This window comes from Aquarana catesbeiana, linkage group LG03 (assembly GCF_042186555.1).
Source record: "Aquarana catesbeiana isolate 2022-GZ linkage group LG03, ASM4218655v1, whole genome shotgun sequence".
Taxonomy (NCBI): Eukaryota; Metazoa; Chordata; class Amphibia; order Anura; family Ranidae; genus Aquarana; species Aquarana catesbeiana.
Window position 1 is genome coordinate 546,755,560 of NC_133326.1, and position 17,711 is coordinate 546,773,270.

General features: G+C 41.9%; 1 protein-coding gene across 3 annotated transcripts in view; it reads left to right on the forward strand.

Annotated features, from left to right (window-relative positions):
* Positions 1-13,800, forward strand: part of USP18 (ubiquitin specific peptidase 18) — a 127,867-nt gene extending 114,067 nt beyond the window's left edge. For all 3 annotated transcript variants that reach the window (XM_073621526.1, XM_073621527.1, XM_073621528.1), the window contains one exon: positions 9,296-13,800. In XM_073621526.1, coding sequence (XP_073477627.1) covers positions 9,296-9,368 — 73 coding nt within the window. In that variant the 3' untranslated portion in view covers positions 9,369-13,800. The remainder of the gene's footprint in view (positions 1-9,295) is intronic.
* Positions 13,801-17,711: the final 3,911 nt, after the last annotated feature.

Here is a 17,711-nt window from a genome sequence, read left to right on the forward strand (position 1 = left end):
TTGCAGAAAGATACATTGAAGAAAGCTGATCTAAGATAAATACAATTGAGTACTGTCCGTGATACTTTTTTTTTTGCACTAACATACAATTTTTCAGGACAAGTTTTCAGGGTATGTCCCCTTCTTCAAGGTCCAAGCAGTACTAATACACAAGTTTTAGCATAACATTGAAGTAAGGCACTCTATGAGGGGAAAAAAAACACAAACAAACATATACAGCAATGATAATTAAACTAGGATAGTTAGTGAGATAGGGCTGGCCATAGACGAGCGAATGGGTACAGGAAAGAAAATCAGTCAGTGTTGATGGGGGGAATCCCTCCAGTGGGAGCCATTGTGTTCTCCCGGCAGGGAAAGGGTGGTGGGAAAGGGTGGTGGGCCAGGTGAACACAGTGATTATTGTTAGTGGCTATAACCACTGTGTAGTGTGTATTGAATAGTGTGGTCTAGTTGTGAGAAATGATGTCCCACAGGTGTGCAGAAATCATCTTCTTTATGTTCCTTGATGGTATGTCTGTGTACATTCATCTTTGTTTGCAACATCTGTCCTGTTTTCCCAACATAAGTTCCTTTGCTACATCTTTTGCATTGGATGAGGTACACAACATTCCTGGAGGTGCAGTTGTATGATCCTGGGATATTGAAGGTCCCTTTTGTGTGTCTGACACTTTTTGAGTGGATTAATTTGGTTACACAGTTTAGATCATTTTTTGTTGCAGGGCCTAGTTCCTTTATCTGTGACTTCATAATCAGAATTAAGTTTCCTGCTGATTAGTTTATGTCTGAGGTTGGGTGGTTGTCTGAAAGCCAGTATTAGGGTTTTATCCTCTATTATGATGGGTTGTAAATCTTTGAGTATCTTTCTTATACCTTCTAGTGCTGAATTGTATGTGGTTACTAGAGGTATGCGGTTATTTGTTTTTTCTCTTTGTATTGGAGGTGATTTTCTCTTTGAGTTTTCAAGGCTGTGTTTATGCTGGTAATGATGGTTTGGTCCTTGTAACCCCTCTTATGGAAAGAGTCTGCTAGTGTTCTGAGATGGTCTTCTGGGTCTGAACATATTCAGTGGTATCTGATGACCTGGCTATGTATGATGGCCCTGTCAGGAAGTTCCCGGTAGAAAACACAGCGCTGGCGCGCGTGCGCCCGCACGCACAGCAATCCGCGCCAAACGGCCTATTTAAACAGGGGATGCACACAGGATCAGTGCTGTCTGATCTGCAGCTCTCTGTGACCCCTGTTCCTGTTTACCTGCTTCTGTGTTTGATCTCCTGAACGACCCGGCTTGACCTTTGGACTTGCCCTGCTTTCTGCCTGCACCTGACCTTGGCTTACCTCTGACCTTGAAACTGCCTGCTCCTTGGATACCTCGCTGCCTGTCAGTTGTTGACCCGGCCTGTGACCTGACCTGTTTGCCTAAGCTCTTGCTCCTGCATCTCCTGTCTGTGCTTTAACCAGCCTACCTGCTTCCACTTGAATACACTACCCTCTGAACTGTGTACTGATTGTATGATCCAACATCTGGGTGTGTGTGAGGCTATCGGGTGCTCCAGCCTCCAGTCCGTCTGCTGTTCAGATCTTCCTTCCAGCTGGTGGTCACTTCTTCAGCATCTGGGACCCCGGGGCCGCCCGTCCTACAACTGACTCGCCAGGCACACATACCACTCTACACTCCTGTGCCTCCTGTTAGCTCTACCAGGGGCCGCGAGTCAGATACGTAAGGAAGGCTTTCCTCTGCACTATCGGGCTCATCAGTCAGGTACGTGAGAACTTGACAGGCCCATTTAGTGTGTTGAGGGTAAAAACTGGAACTATGGAGATAATTGCATCTGTCAGTAGGTTTCCTGTATATTGAGGTGCAGTGGTGGACTGTCCATATGGGGCACAGGGGCGCCGCCCCCCTAATCCATGCGCCGGCCCTTAATTTGCATGCAGGGTGCCGGATACATGGATTTCAATAGGGTTTTTTTTTTAAGTACATGATTAGAGCCTGAGGCTCTAATTGGCTTCAAAAAAGGGTGGTCTCGAGGCGCAGAGCACTGCACCCTGAGCCCACCCAGCTGTGTGACAATAACAAATTAATATTTGCTATTGTCTTCCTGGTTCTCCTCCCGGTCAATCAGGAAGCGGGTCTTAGGACTCCAGGCCAATCAGGTCTCAGGACCCACTTCCTGTGCGGCCTGGAGGAGAAGCAAAGGCCCCGGAGTGAGGAGTAGCAGTGAGGAGCAGCAGCCCTACCATGGATCTTTGTCATCTGCCTCCTAAAATAAAGAGGCCTCTGATCGTCCGTCTCCCACGGGGGGGGGGAATCGCCACTAGACATAAACAACATATCACAACATCATCCCAAAAGCACTCAGTGCAACATAACAGTCACTGTTTCATACCCGTGTGGTAATACCCAGCCTTGGTTTACCATACTATTGCTCAGTACCCATAGCTACATTCACAAAATTCTGTCTAAGATTAGATCAACCGGTGTGAGCCCTGGGGTGTCAAGCCAGCCCTGGCCTCTATGTTGGAATATGTACTTTTCCAGGCGTATTGTTTCCCCCATAGCAGCTACCCACTCCTTCCGTGTGGGAGGTTCTGTCGATTTCCAATGACGCAGAATTACTTTTCTAGCCTGAAACAATGCTTAAGCTATTGTCTGCTTAGTGGAATCCTCCACCAGGAGATCGTCTTTGGTTGTAACCAAAAGGTTTTTTTGTTTTTGCTTTATTCATGGCAAGTCTTTGCAGTTTTCTTTTTAATTTAATTTTTATTTTTGGTTATTGTGGGGAAGGGTCCAATGATGTTAGAGTTTCAAACACAGACTGCTTTTGTTTCCTAATTGTTATCTTTTTGCCATGCAGTTTGTGTATGAGCTTGTTCCTTAACCACTTCAGCCCCGGAAGGATTTACGCAATTCCTGACCAGACCATTTTTTATGATACGGCACTGCGCCATTTTAACTGACAATTGCGCGGTCATGCGACACTGTACCCAAACATGGCATCCTTTTTTTTCCCACAAATAGAGCTTTCTTTTGGTGGTATTTGATCACCTGTGCGGTTTTTATATTTTGAGCTATAAACAAAAATACAGCAACAATTTTGTTTACTTTTTGCTATAATAAATATCCCCCCAAAAAATTCAAAAACTAATTTCTTCATCAGTTTAGGCCAATATTTAAATATTCTTTTAAATATTTTTGGTAAAAAAAAAATTGCGATAAGCGTATATTGATTGGTTTGCGCAAAAGTTATAGCGTCTACAAAATAAGGGCTATGTTTATAACATTTTATTATTATTATTTTTTTACTAGTAGTGGCGGTGATCAGCGATTTTTAGCGGGACTGCGACATTGCGGCGGACAGATCGGACACTTTTGACACTTTTTTGGCACCATTGACATTTATACAGCGATCAGAGCTAAAAATAGCCACTGATTACTGTATAAATGTCACTGGCAGGGAAGGGGTTAACACTAGGGGGCGATCAAGGGATTAAGTGTGTCCTAGGGAGGTGTTTCTAACTGTGGGGGGAGTGTACGGACAGGGAGTAGAGAGAGATAGCTGTTCCTGATCACTAGGAACAGCATATCTCTCTCTACTTACCTGACAGAATGGGGATCTGTCTGTTTACATTGACAGATCCCTGTTCCGTCTCTCTCTGGAGCGATCGCGGGTTGCCGGCGGACATCGCCGCCATGCATCTTGGCTCTGCCGTCGTGCCGCGGGCGTGCGCACTCCCCCTATAGGTCTTAAAGTGGTCATCGTACAGCTATGGCAATTGGCTCAGGGGAGCCAACCTGCCGCCGTATAACGACGACGGCTGGTCGGCAAGGTGTTAATCTTTCACTGGAATGTCTGCAAAGTCCTTCTGCGTGGGGAGAGTTCAGTGTATTTGCACAAGGATTTTTAATCCGGAAACCTTGTGGTATGAGATTAATCTTTATGTATTCTGAGAGAGAGAGAAGATGTCACTGTTGATCTGGCTTTCCTTTGTGATTAGGTTGGTTAACTTCTTCCTCATTCCTCATATATGCAGTATCTTCCCTCTTCCTTGAGATGATCGTAGCCATATTAGTGGATTATGTACTGTTTGTGATACTTTTTTTATTTGCACTAACATACAATTTTTCAGGGCAAGCTTTTGGGGTATGCCCCCTTCATCAAGGTCCAAGCTGTAGTAATACACAAAGTTTTAGTAGAATGTTGAAGTAAGACAATCTCTGAGGGAAAAAAAACACAAACTTACAGTACACAACAATGGCAATTAACCACTTGCCTACTGGGAACTTTTAACCCCTTCCTGCCCAGGCCAATTTTCAGCTTCCAGTGATGTCGCACTTTGAATGAGAATTGTCATGCAACACTGTACCCAAACAACATTTGTATCATGCTTTTCACACAATACTGTAGAGCTTTCTTTTGGTGGTATTTAACCACCTGCCGACCGCTGCACGCTGATATACGTCGGCACAATGGCAGCGGTGGGCAAATGGGCGTACCTGTACGTACCCTTTAAGAGCCAGGGCTAGCAGGCGGAGATCGTGTCATGGAGCCGCAGAACTGGGAAGTGCCTATGTAAACAAGGCATTTCCCCATTCTGCCTTGTGTCATGACAGAGATCACCGTCCCTGTCATCGGGAGCAGTGATCGCTGTCATGTGAGTTGAAGCCCACCTCCCCCACAATTAGAATCACTCCCTAGGACACACTTAACCCCTTCATCGCCCCATAGTGGTTAACCCCTTCCCTGCCAGAGTCATTTACACAGTAATCAGTGCATTTTTATAGCACTGATCGCTGTATAAATGACAATGGTCCCAAAATAGTGTCAAAAGTGTCCGATGTGTCCGCCATAATGTCACAGTCCCAATAAAAATTGCAGATCGGCGCCATTACTAATAAAAAAAAAATTAATAAAAATGCCATAAAACTATCCTCTATTTTGTAGACGCTATAACTTTTGCGCAAACCAATCAATATACGCTTATTGCGATTTTTTTTTTACCAAAAATATGTAGAAGAATACATATCAGCCTAAACAGTGGAAAAATTGTTTTTTTTTATATATTTTTGGGGATATTTATTATAGCAAAAAGTAAAAAATAATGTTTTTTTTTTTTTTTCAAAATTGACGCTCTTTTTTTGTTTATAGCGCAAAAAATAAAAACCACAGAGGTGATCAAATACCACCAAAAGAAAGCTCCATTTGTGGGAAAAAAAGGACGTCAATTTTGTTTGGGTGCAATGTTGCATGACCACCCAATTGTCAGTTAAAGCGACGCAGTGCCGAATAGCAAAAAGTGCTCTGGTCAGGAAGGGGGTAAAATCTTCCGAAGCTGAAGCTGAATAAAGACTGAATATTTTGAAAAAAAAAATCATAGTCTGTTTTAAAACATTTTGCAAACAGGTCATTTTTCTCCTTCACTGATGTGCACTGATAGGCTGCACTGATGAAATGGCACTGATGGGCATTGATAGGCACTAATAGGCTATACTGATGAGCACTGATGTTTAAAGAGACCCTCTACCGCAACTAATTGCCTAAACTGATTGTAGACCACATTCCTGATACATAGAGTCAAAACATTAATTCCTCAGATTGGGACTTTAAACCGGGCCACAAACAGTTTGATGGTAAAAAAATATATTCAAAATTTATTACACATTGATAATATATAGCAACATGAACATGGGGATATACACAACAAACACAAATATTGGGAGCAGAAATGGAAACCAGCTGCAAGGAAAAGTCCACAGCTTTGTCAGACAGACAGAATGTGCAACGCGTTTCGAAAAACAAAATGCAGATCTTCTTCAAGGTCTTAGGGCTTGCGGGTTCCAGATCTGTAGCTTATATCCCAAATGTTGATGCTCCACCCATAAAGACAGAAAGCTATGTCCGTCAGAGCAGAGCACAAGCAACAGAGAACATGAATGACATCAGCCAGGGGTCTGTATATTGTGGGATGGCCTTATTGTATAACTTAGTGGTATAACTCTATATAGACCGTAGATATAGATAAGAGGTAGAATAGTACTTTCCCCTAATGCAGGTCCGGTTGATAGAGAGTGTGTATCTAAAGTTATTAAAACATCCTTATGGATCTTAAAGTTGGAGTCAAAATGATGTGGCTGGTGGTGTCTGGCAAGGTAGAGCAGCGCATCAGCTCATCAGCGCACTGATGAGGTGGCACTCGTGGGCACTAATAAGACTGCATTAATAGGTGGCACTGATGGGTACTGATAGGTGGCACTGATAGGCTGTACTGATGGGCACTGATGAGGCGGCACTGATAGGTGACACTAATGAGGAAGCACCGATGGGCACTGATTGGCAGCACTGGTGGGCACAAATTGGCAGCACTGATGGGCACTGTTGGGACTGCACTGATAATCAGGACACTGATAATCAGTGTCTTGATTATCAGTGTACATGTCTCTTTTAAAGAAGCCAGCTATTGGCTCTCTTCTCCTCTCCGCATGCTGTCAGCATGAGGAAAGGAGTGCTGATAACCGGCTTCTATTTACATCCATGATCAGCTATGATTGGACACAGCTAATCACATAGTAAAGAGCCAATGATTGACTCTTTACCTCAATCTGTGATCAGCAGTGTCCTCCTGACACTGATCACAGAGCACACTGCCTGCGCCCAGCAGCGGACGCAGGGGGGCGCGGTCATGGGAGGCTGTCATATGACGGCCTCCCAAAACTAGCCATCCACACTGTAGCGGTCATTCATCTATAGCGCAGTCAGCAAGTAGTTAAACTAGGATAGTTAATGAGATAAGACAGAGAAAGAGCTTTAGAAACAAGGAAGTAGGCGCTGCAACAAAAAAACGATGTAAAATGTGCAACCAAATTATTCTATCAAAAAGTGTCACACACAAAAGGGACCTTCAATATCACGGTATTATACAGCTGCACCTCCAGTAATGTTGTGTATCTCATCCAATGCAAAAAATGTAGCAAAGGATCTCATGTTGGCGAAACAGGACAGATGTTCCGAACAAGGATGAATTTGCACAGACATACCATAAGAAAGATGATTTCTGCACACCTGCGGGGCATCATTTCTCACCACTGGACCACACTATGAAAGATCTTAATGTTTTAGTTCTTAAAGGGAATTTTAAAACCACTCAGTAAAGGAAAACTTTTGAACTAAGAATTAAATTTCTATTTAACACAAAAGATAATGGGCTGGATTTAGACCTGGGTTTTCTTAGGCTGGCCATAGACTAAGCTAATTTCTTTCTACAACCATGGGTTGCAGGAAAGAAATTCGCTTGATATCCCAATTAGACAGTGCTGACAGCCGGAGAGCACAGTGATTATTGCTAGTGGCTATACCGGCCCCTAGCGATAATTGCATGTAAAATCCGTCAGGCTGGTTGTACCCAAGTTGACCGATTGATCAAATTGGGTACATTCAGCCTGACCATACATGGTTAGAATCAGCAGGAACTGGTCGAGATTTGAACCGTCTATGGACGGCTTTAATCATTAACCTACAGTTTTACGACCCCCTCTGTTAGTGTTACCCCCCCATAGCACTCTGTCTTATCTCACTAAAAATCCTAATTTAATTATTGCTGTGTATGTTTGTGGGGGTTTTTTCCCCCTCAGAGATCGTCTAAAACTCTGCTAAAACTTTGTGTATTAGTACTGCTTGGACCTTGATGAAGGGGTACACCCTGAAAGCTTGTCCTGAAAAATTGTATGTTAGTTCAAAAAAAAAGTATCAGGGACAGTACTCAAATGTATTTATCTTGTATGTATCTTGGTGTGCTATGTGTATTTCTTCCAGATCTGTGCAGTAATCCAGTGTGATACTTTACCTCTGTGCAGGAACTTTCTGACCGGTCACTGCTGCTCTCTCTCCTTGTACAGGGTGACTGGTCTTGTCTCCGCCCCCTCCTGTCATTTCCTGTAGTGGGCAGAGCTTGCTGGGCCCCTTCCACAGCTCTGTTCCCCCTCCTGTAGTTTTCTGCAGGCAGCCTGTAGTGGGTGGAGCCTTTTGGGTCCCTCCCAAAGTTCTGCTCTATGCACAGGTTGTGTACAGCACACACATTATGTCAATGGTACTTTTACATGGTAATGTCTGGTTTTTCAAAGGCATTTGTTGCTCACAAAATGAAAATAAAATCCTTTGCAGCTATTAGGAAATATAATTAAAATACAATTTTTGTGCTCCAAGCTCAACTTTGAGACAGTAATGAGCTTTAAATGACTCCTAAATTTCCTTTCATGTAGTGCCAAAAAATATCCCCTTTAAGCCACATTATTTCAAAGCGGATCTTTAGTCATTTTTTCATCTTTCCATCTATTAAATCTTCTGCCCTTGTTGTTTTAACTTTAGATAGTAAAACATTTTTTTTTTCTGCCAGTAAATACCTTATACAGCCCACTTCCTGTTTCTTGTCTGGTGAAAAAGCCTAGGCTTATGATATCATCCACAGCTTTCACTCACTCTTGTGAGTGTTTGCCTGGAAGGGAGGGGGGAGGAGTCATAAGAGGGCCAATGAGGGCTGCAGAGCTGGAGGTGTGCCTCTGTGTAAATCCAGGAAGTAAACAGGCAGCAGCTTCAGCTGCCCACAGTTAAAATGGATGCAGCCAGACTCAGTGGACGGAGATTTCTGCAGCATATTTGGCAAGTACAGAATCACAGTATATATAAAATAATATGCAAAGTGGTTAGAGGGAAGTTTCAGAATGGCAAAGGTGTTTTTATTACAAATTACGTGAGCAGACTGCAGTTCCTCTTTAAGTCTTTTTCACAGAAAGAAAGAAGTGAAAAAAGAAGACAGTGAAAAAAAAAAGTTGAACTAAAAATGTAAAGCGGATACCCCCTTAAAACATGCCCTTTAAATAAAGAAAATTAAAACAAGGAAATCTTTTTTCCCAACCAAATTTCACAGACTGGGAAAACATTCATTTCACAGTAAAATCATTTTCACCAAAATCCTTGTGCTCATCCATAACGGGGATCAGTAGACCCTCAGGGGTTTTTTTTTGCACTAGCAGGCCCCACCCACTACAGGCTGCCTGCAGAAAACTTCAGGAGGGGGCGGAGACAAGACCAGTCACAAGGAGAGAGAGCAGCAGTGACCGGTCTTTATTATAGGAAGCTCCTACACAGGTAAAGTCTCACACTGAATGATGCAACAAATTCTTTTTGCAGTTCTTTTTGCGTAATCAGCTCTTTGCTTGGGGTTTCCCTTTTAGACTATAACAGTTTCCATGCTGCTGTAGATTGCTGTAAATGAGTCTCACTTCTTGTGTGTTCTTCTGCAGGGGTGTGACAGCATGCCTACTGGTCTACGTACAATCAGACGCTGCAACAGATGACACAAAACCTCCCATGTGACCCCAGGATGGTAATACAATGGACAGTCCTCTGTGTAGTCACTCTCTGCACAGTCTGTAGGGGCCGCGTCATGTGACCAGGCACACTCTACCAGCCATCATAGTATATTGCAATATTTCTGTCTATTGTGGGTGCTATATCCTAATTCCTGACATAAGCAGAATGAAATGTACATTTGATGGCATTCTGCTTCTTGAATACGAATGACTTATTGTCATATTGAGGAAAATGCAGCAAGTTAAAATAATGACCCAAAATCCATTTTTGTATTTAGCCCAAGTTGGATAAATAGGAGCCGGCCATCAATGTGCAATAACAGTCCCCTGATGTGCCAAACTTATGGTGGATTGGGTTACTGCCCATGGGTAGCAGAAGATACCACCTGTCTGATCACTCTTGGGTGGGTGGATGGGGAGGCCAGCCAATAAACATACCTCAGGGTGGAGGGTGCCTGCACAATGAACTGCCTGTTTTGTCTATGAACACCTTGATTTGTGGACCCAGCCTGTCCTTCCCTAGGCATACTGAATGGCGCAGGTGCTGCTTTGGTTCCAGTTGAGAAGATGGCACCTTGCTCTTCATTCTAAGGCTCCATGCACACTGTGCTTAAATAAAAAAGACAGTTCCCCTGGCAGAAAAAAAGCGCTCATATATAGCGTTTTTGTACACAGTTTAGGCGAGTTTAGCATTTTCGTTTAACCAAATCAGAAATGCAAACCAAAAGGTTTTTTTTTTCCTGCCTTTAAACGCTGAGCTCAAAATATGCCTGTAATTGTTCTAATGTGCATGGACACATAGGATAACATTGAGCTGCTTCTACACGCAAAACACAAAACGCCTGTAGAAGCAGCGATTTTTAAGCCAGTGTGCATGGAGCCTAAGGGAAGTGTTTGGCCAGCTTAAATGACAGCTTCTAGCTAAACTGATTTTTTTCTTTTTCAATATATTTTTTTTTTTTCGTTTTTTCCAATGTAAGAAATAAAGAGATATGGATAAAAATGTTATGCCAATAAAGAACAAGCAGGTACATTAGGAAATAATGGGGACAGCTTGAAAGTCTCCATATTTTTGTGGAAACAAAATATCCTCAGACAAGAGCAAGGATGGGGCAACTGACAAGGGTACAACCAAAAAGACTACCTGTCCCAAAATACCTCCTACACGAGAACAGGTAGAAGGTTTCAAATATAAAGATGAAGCATACTAGTTATGCCCTGTACACACGGTCGGACTTTCCAACGGAATATGTGCGATTGGAGCTTGTTGTTGGAAATTCCGACCGTGTGTGGGCTCCATCTGACTTTTTCCATCGGAATTTCCGACACACAAAGTTTGAGAGCAAGGTATAAAATTTTCCAACAACAAAATCCGTTTGCGTAAATTCTGACCGTGTGTGGACAATTCCGACGCACAAAGTGCCACGCATGCTCAGAATAAATTAAGAGACAAAAGCTATTGGCTACTGTTGGCTACTGCCCCGTTTATAGTCCCGACGTACGTGTTTTACGTCTCCGCATACACTTTGTGCGACCGTGTGTATGCAAAAGTTTGAGCCAACATCCGTCGGAAAAAATCCATGGATTTTGTTGTCAGAATGTCCAATCAATGTCCGATCGTGTGTACAGGGCATAAGAACCATCAGTATTGGGAATTGTTAGCTTAAGCCGGCTATAGATGGTTCGAATCTTGGCCGGTTCAGCAGGGACCAGTCGAGATTCGAATCATATATGGGCAGGCTGATTGTACCCAATTTTTTTTATCGGTCGACTTGGGTACAACCAGCATGTCGGATTTTTACATGCAATTGTTGCCAGCGGCTATAGCCGTTAGCAATAATCACTGTGTTCTCCCACCAGGGATGGCTCCCTGTGCCCAAACCCTGCCGGGAGAACACAATAGCTCAATGGGAGAGAATCCCTCGATGTTGAAAGGGGGAATCATGCGATTTTCTTTCCTGCAATCCTCGGTTGCAGGAAAGAAAATTGCATCATCTATGGCCTGCTTTAGTACCAAACATCCGACACGTAGCAGCAATCATATTTCAGAAAATGTCTAAATTATGTGTTTCCTGTGCTGCAATGTGTATGTGATATTGGTGGTTAAACTTAGAAGACTGCTGCTGAGTTGAAAAGGTGTAGGCTCCTTTCAGGTATATTTGTATATGTGCCCAGCGCTGTCTCAACATTAAATTATATACTACTTTATAACATTATTTATATCATATTCCGCTTGCAAAGTTCATGTAAACTTTTATAACAAAAAGTTGTTATTGTTTGTATGTTAGCAATTGTTTGTATAAACAATAAGTCCTTTAGAGTGTGGTTGGTAACAATCTTCTAGTGCCAGTATTGTCAAGGGTGAGAGCCTCTTTTAGGCTTTCATTGTATTCTGTGTCCCTACAGGAGAGATCTTCTCACTCTTTGGACACCAGGATAGGGAATACTGGGAAAAGACAGCAATGAAACCATGCTTGAAGCTATAACAATCCCTGCTCTAATCAAGCCCAAATATATATATATTATTCGGCTGGAGATGGGTTTTAAGTTTCAGCGCTAAGATAACTAAGATAAAGTTCTGATCCTGGGGAGGAGGAGAGAAGATTCCATACACTCAGCTGACTACCTGTCCTGAAATCCCAGTGAAGGCCACTGCAGAATGCTGCTTGGGGGGGGGGGGGGGGCTGTATATACTATGATAACAGTGTGCATTGAGCTTCATAGAAAATGTGAACCCAAAGATATGTACTGGTGTGGGAATTTTCCAAACATATCCGAGATTTGGATTAATTGTTTTTCCAATGTCATGAAGAGATATGGATAAAAATGGTATGCCAGTGGAGATATGGATAAAAATGGATAAATATGGATAAGAATGGAGATATGGATAAAAATGTTATGCCAATAAAGAACAAGCAGGTACATTAGGAAATAATGGGGGCAGCTTGAAAGCTGGCCATAAACTAGTAGTATTCAAATTAATGTTCATATTAACATTCATCAAAAAATTCTTATCAGTACATTTCATGACATGACGTTTTTTAACATTTGATCTCGAAATCAATGGACTTTCCCAAATGAAAACCAAATACACTGTTAAAAAAATTGAGAAAAAATTTCCATCCTGCTCCTACAAATTTTCTCATCACTGTAGTCAAAGTCTAACATCAATTTCACCCCACTAACAAGAATCTACTAGTGTATGGCCAGCTTTAGAGTCTTAAATAGAACTTTTAAAAGATGCACAAAGGTGCCAGTATACTTGGATGTAGCACAAGCTTGGAGTCCATGCTAGTAAAGTTTTGAAAAAATAGTTTTTTTCCTGCTGTCGTAGAGCAGAAATGTCTGAATGTTAATGCTGCTCAATAAAAAATGTTGTCATATAGGTGGAATAGGACAAGTGAAAGCCTAACAATTGGCCAACAATTTTTGGCTGTGAAGATGTAAACTGTGAAGTGGTAAAATCACTGTCAGGTTTTTATTTCTGTCTGTGTGGAGACTTTTCCTCACTTCCTGTCCCTGTGACACCCATACAAAAAATAGGGAGCGTGGTTGTCACTTGAATGGGAAGGCACAGAGGGCAATACAAATACTACAAATATTACCAGAATTTCCAACCCTTCCTCGCTCTACTGAAAAAAAAGTTTTGCTTTTTGGTCTGTGCTCTGGCTGGTTTTGGGCTTTTATTAAATCACAAATGAAATATTCAATAAGGCTGCATTCACATGGGCGTTTAACCATGCGGTGAATCCCAGCAGCAGAAATCCACTGATTCCTGTGGCTGCAAATAATGGCTGTGTGTGGATAGCTGTGGTCCCTGAGCTCGTACAGTGCAAAAACAGGCCTATCTGCGGTAATCGTGGCTAAAAGCACACATGGTTAAATGTATGTACAAATGCAACTTTATGCTGTGCACTGAGTGGTAATTATCATGTTTTGCCACAAGGTGGCAGCAGAGCTACAAAAAAAAAAAACACAGTTCATACAGTTATCAGGATACAGTAATAGTTTAGTTTTGTGGTGTTATCTTTATTATTATTGTATTGTTGTTCTTCTTATTATTATTCCACTCACAGCCTGCAATGTGTGAATGTCTGTCAACACTTTAATTGGTACAATCAACCAACATGGAAATGTTTCAATAACAGGAGCACTTTACTCATTCAGAACTGGATTAACACTTGAAAAACAAAGTTCACAAATGGTTTACAACTATGTATCAATTAAAGTATGTTTGTAAAATGTGTCCCCTGGGGGCCTATAATGGAATGTCATTTAATAAAAGTGATACCTGCAATGTATTTCATGTTTACAGGCTATTTATAGTTCTGCATAAAATATTGATACTATGTATTAAAAAAATGTCTATTTTCCTTATCTGGTCATGGTACCAGCTTATTGTACATGAAATGTGTCTTAAAAATCTTGTGATCGTATCTTAAAAGTCTTGCGTGCATTTTTTATATGCAGTATATAAAGCCATATTTGCTCATTACATATATAGAATCTGATTGCTGCTTAAAGCGGGGGTCCACCTATCTATCGTTTTTTTTTTTTTGAGTTCATTCACAAACTTTTCTTCTCAGCATTACATACTCACATATTGTGTGTAATATGTCCGCCTGTGTCAGATTTCGTTGGAAAGAATAACTTATATTATTCACTGCAGGCGGTTTCCATCTTCATTGTGGGCATTTGAAGCCTACAAGCATTTATTTCCTGGATGTGGTGAATGCTGTGCTCCCAGCATTCACTGCTCGTTCCCGCACATGCTCAGTGGCATCCTGGGAAGCCTGAGACTAGCTCCCAGGAGTCTGGGAGAGGCTAGAAACACGCCTACTCCCATGGGAGGAGAACCAGGAAGTGCAAAGAAGAATAGAAAAATAAAAGGTAATTACGGCGATTTAATTTTTTTTAAATGGCATGTCAGCATCTAGGCAAGGAAGAGAATACATACAGATATTGTTCAAAATTTGGGTGGAACTCCGCTTTAAAGCTGAACTCCAGGATAAGCAAATATCATCTGAATACAAGAATCATGTGTATTCTTCCTTGAATCTTGACGTGTTTTGTGTACTTCTTCCAGATCTGTGCAGTAATCCAGTGTGAAACTGTCTCTGTGCAGGAACTTCCTGTAATAAAGACCGGTCACTGCTGCTCTCTCTCCTTGTGCAGGATGACTGGTCTTGTCTCCGCCCCCTCCTGCCGTTTCCTGTAGTTGACAGAGCTTGCTGGGCCCCTCCCACAGCTCTGCTCTCTTTAGAGGTCATATACAAAAAATTCAGGGATGGTGTCATTGCTAATTTTACAAGACAATATCTGAGTTTATAAAAGTGTTTGGGGCACACAAAGCAGATTTATATCGTCTGTGGCTATTGGGGAAAATACTAAACCCAGGACCATGCAGTCACTATATCTGGTCTCCCACAGTACGCAGAATATGGACATGCAATTATTTTAGTAAATATAAACTGCTAAATACACTTTCTCATTAGCAGTATATAGCAGTCTCGTGACTTCTATCAGTGTCTGGTTATAGCTTGAAGGACAAGTTTTGATTCTCCTCTGGCTGTCCTATGAGGCTGCATGACTACTGACACCCTGTCTGGACAGTGCTCATTGGCCCTGTGCTGATCACATGAACTCTACCAACCCTACTCTCTAGTAATACACACCAAACTGAGCATGTACAGAGTGACTCTACATGCTCCGTACTATCAGATGGACTGGGGAGAATGGAAGAAGGGGAGGATCAGAGAAGACAGGATCAAACAGCCTTTTTACACAATGTGGAGGATTAACCCATGGGTTCCACAGTGAGTATAACAAGCATGCCGTACTGCATATACAGACTGACTTTACTGTTGTGGGTTTAGCAACACTTTAATAGAACATTTTGTGCTCTGAGTTAAACTTTAAAGCTTCTGTGACTAGAGGTCAGCTCATTGATACCTAGATGCCCAAGCCAAATTTAGCAGCATCAGTTAATTTGACAATACCTCTATATTTATAAAGAGGAAATGTAACATTCACCATACATTCTGTGTAGGTGTATCTTCCTAGTACCTGGGTTTTAAATTATAGCAATTGATTCACCTGCAATAAACGTTTGTTGACTGTCCCTATCGCTGCTTTATAAGTAAGCCTCTATGACTAATTTGCTCCCATAAATATTTCTATATGTATTTTTAGGATATATTAATGGGGGGATTTACTAGTATCATTATCATCACTGGGTCACAATGCTTCTATATGCAAATCATGGTAGGTGGCCAGCAGGGAGCTGTACTTAGCTTCCTAAAAATATCACAGCACTCTGCATCAGTACTCCTCTTAAAGAGGAAGTAAACTCCCTCTGCAGACATTTGCCTATAGGTAAGCCTATAATAAGGCTTACCTATATGTAGTGAAAATATCTCCTAAACACGTTTAGGAGATATTTACATTTCATGCAGCCAGTGACATCACTGACGCATGCGCTTTGAAGGAAGGGGCGCGGGTGCCGTTCCTTCCGAGCTCCGTCACGTGAACGGCGGCTCCCGCGCGCGCGACGTCATCGCGGCTCAGGACACTCACAGTGCCAGGGCCCGCGAACCTGGAAGTAACGCCGGGAAAGATGTCGGCTGTGTGAGAGGAGTGCGGGTGGCACTATAGGGCTTTGTTTTAAGGTAAGTATTTCATAATAAGCTAGTAGCTCATTATGCCTTTGTCTTGCAGGGTTTTTTGGGAGTTTTCTTTGCCCACCCGAGTTTACAACCTCTTTAAAGCCTAATTCCAGGTTTCATTGACATTTAAATAGTTAAACAGTTAGGGCTCATGCACATGGGCAGGAAAAAAAATGCCACTGTTAAGGGCGTCTGGCTTTTTTTTTTTTTTTTTTTTTTTTTAATAGGACCACGAATTTAATATGGCCATGTACATGCAGGCATTTATTCATGTATTTGTGTGCAGGACCAAACAACAAAAAAGAAAAATTCCCAGCTCAACCTAACTTGCCGTTTGTTCTATTTGTGCGCAGGGACAATCAAAACTGGGGAGGAAAGATTTAGATAGTGATGGATGTCCTCCAGCCAGGAAATGAGGCCAGCTCTATCTGACTTTCTGCAGCTAGTCAGCTCAGTGTGTAGGGAAATAAAAATAAGCTATCTTAGTACAGGAGAGGATCATGTACAAGACTGGAGGAATGGCTGGAGTTCTGCTTAAACACAAGAATAAAAATTTAAGATATTAAAACTTACTAGCCCTTAGATGTGGTGGCTGCATTCTTTTTTTAATGTTTTAGGCTTTTGTTGCCTTTTCTTTCACCTGGTGATCCTTCCAATAACACACTTCCTGTATTGGGTGACATTACTTACTCATTGTACTTTTTCTATGAAGGAGCAATGTTGTCATCCTAGGACAGGTATACAGAACAACTCTCCTTCTCTTTCTAAACATACAGAGGAGGTGTTCTGTAGTACATGATGATAGCTGGGAACAATGTAATTGATGACAGTACATCACAGGCAGAGAGCATGAGAAGTTATCAGCTCACAACATTACTGACAGGATCAACAGGTTTCTATTTTTTGCACTTACCAACCAATAAAACAAAGCATTTTCAATTGAATATAAAACAGATCAAAAAAGGGAACAAATAACATACCTCCCCACTATCCTGAATTCTGTGGGACTATCCCACATTTTGGCCCTACTCCTGCTGTCCTGTGTACAGGGACCTGCAAAGTTCTACCCCTGTACACTATGTCAACAGTGCATTCATATACAAATTACCACTAGATTTGCATATGAATGAACAGGCACCTTAATGATGGACCACAGGATTTACAAATGAATGAGTTTTACTCGCTCATTCATATGTAAATATCCCTGCAGCTCATTCATATGGCACGCTGAGTGAAGCTCTTCCTATGCTCCAGCCAGGAGAAGGACTTTCTGCTGCCACTGCATTGCTATATTCCACCATTCTCCCGGTCAGTGAACTTAAAGAGGAACTGCAGTCTGCTCACATAATTTGTAATAAAAACAGCTTTGCCATTCTGAAGCTTCCCTCCAACCACTTTGCATATTATTATTATTATTATTATTATTATACGGGATTTATATAGCTCCGACAGTTTACGCAGCGCTTTACAACATTAGAGCAGACAGTAGAATTACAATACAATTCAATACAGGAGGAATCAGAGGGCCCTGCTCGTTAGAGCTTACAATCTAGGAGGGAGGGTCAAGTTATACAAAAGGGTAATAGCTGCGGGGGATGATCTAATGGAGAAAATAGTGCAGTTGTTAGATGGAGGCAGGATAGGCTTCTCTGAAGAGGAAAGTTTTCAGGGATCGCCTAAAA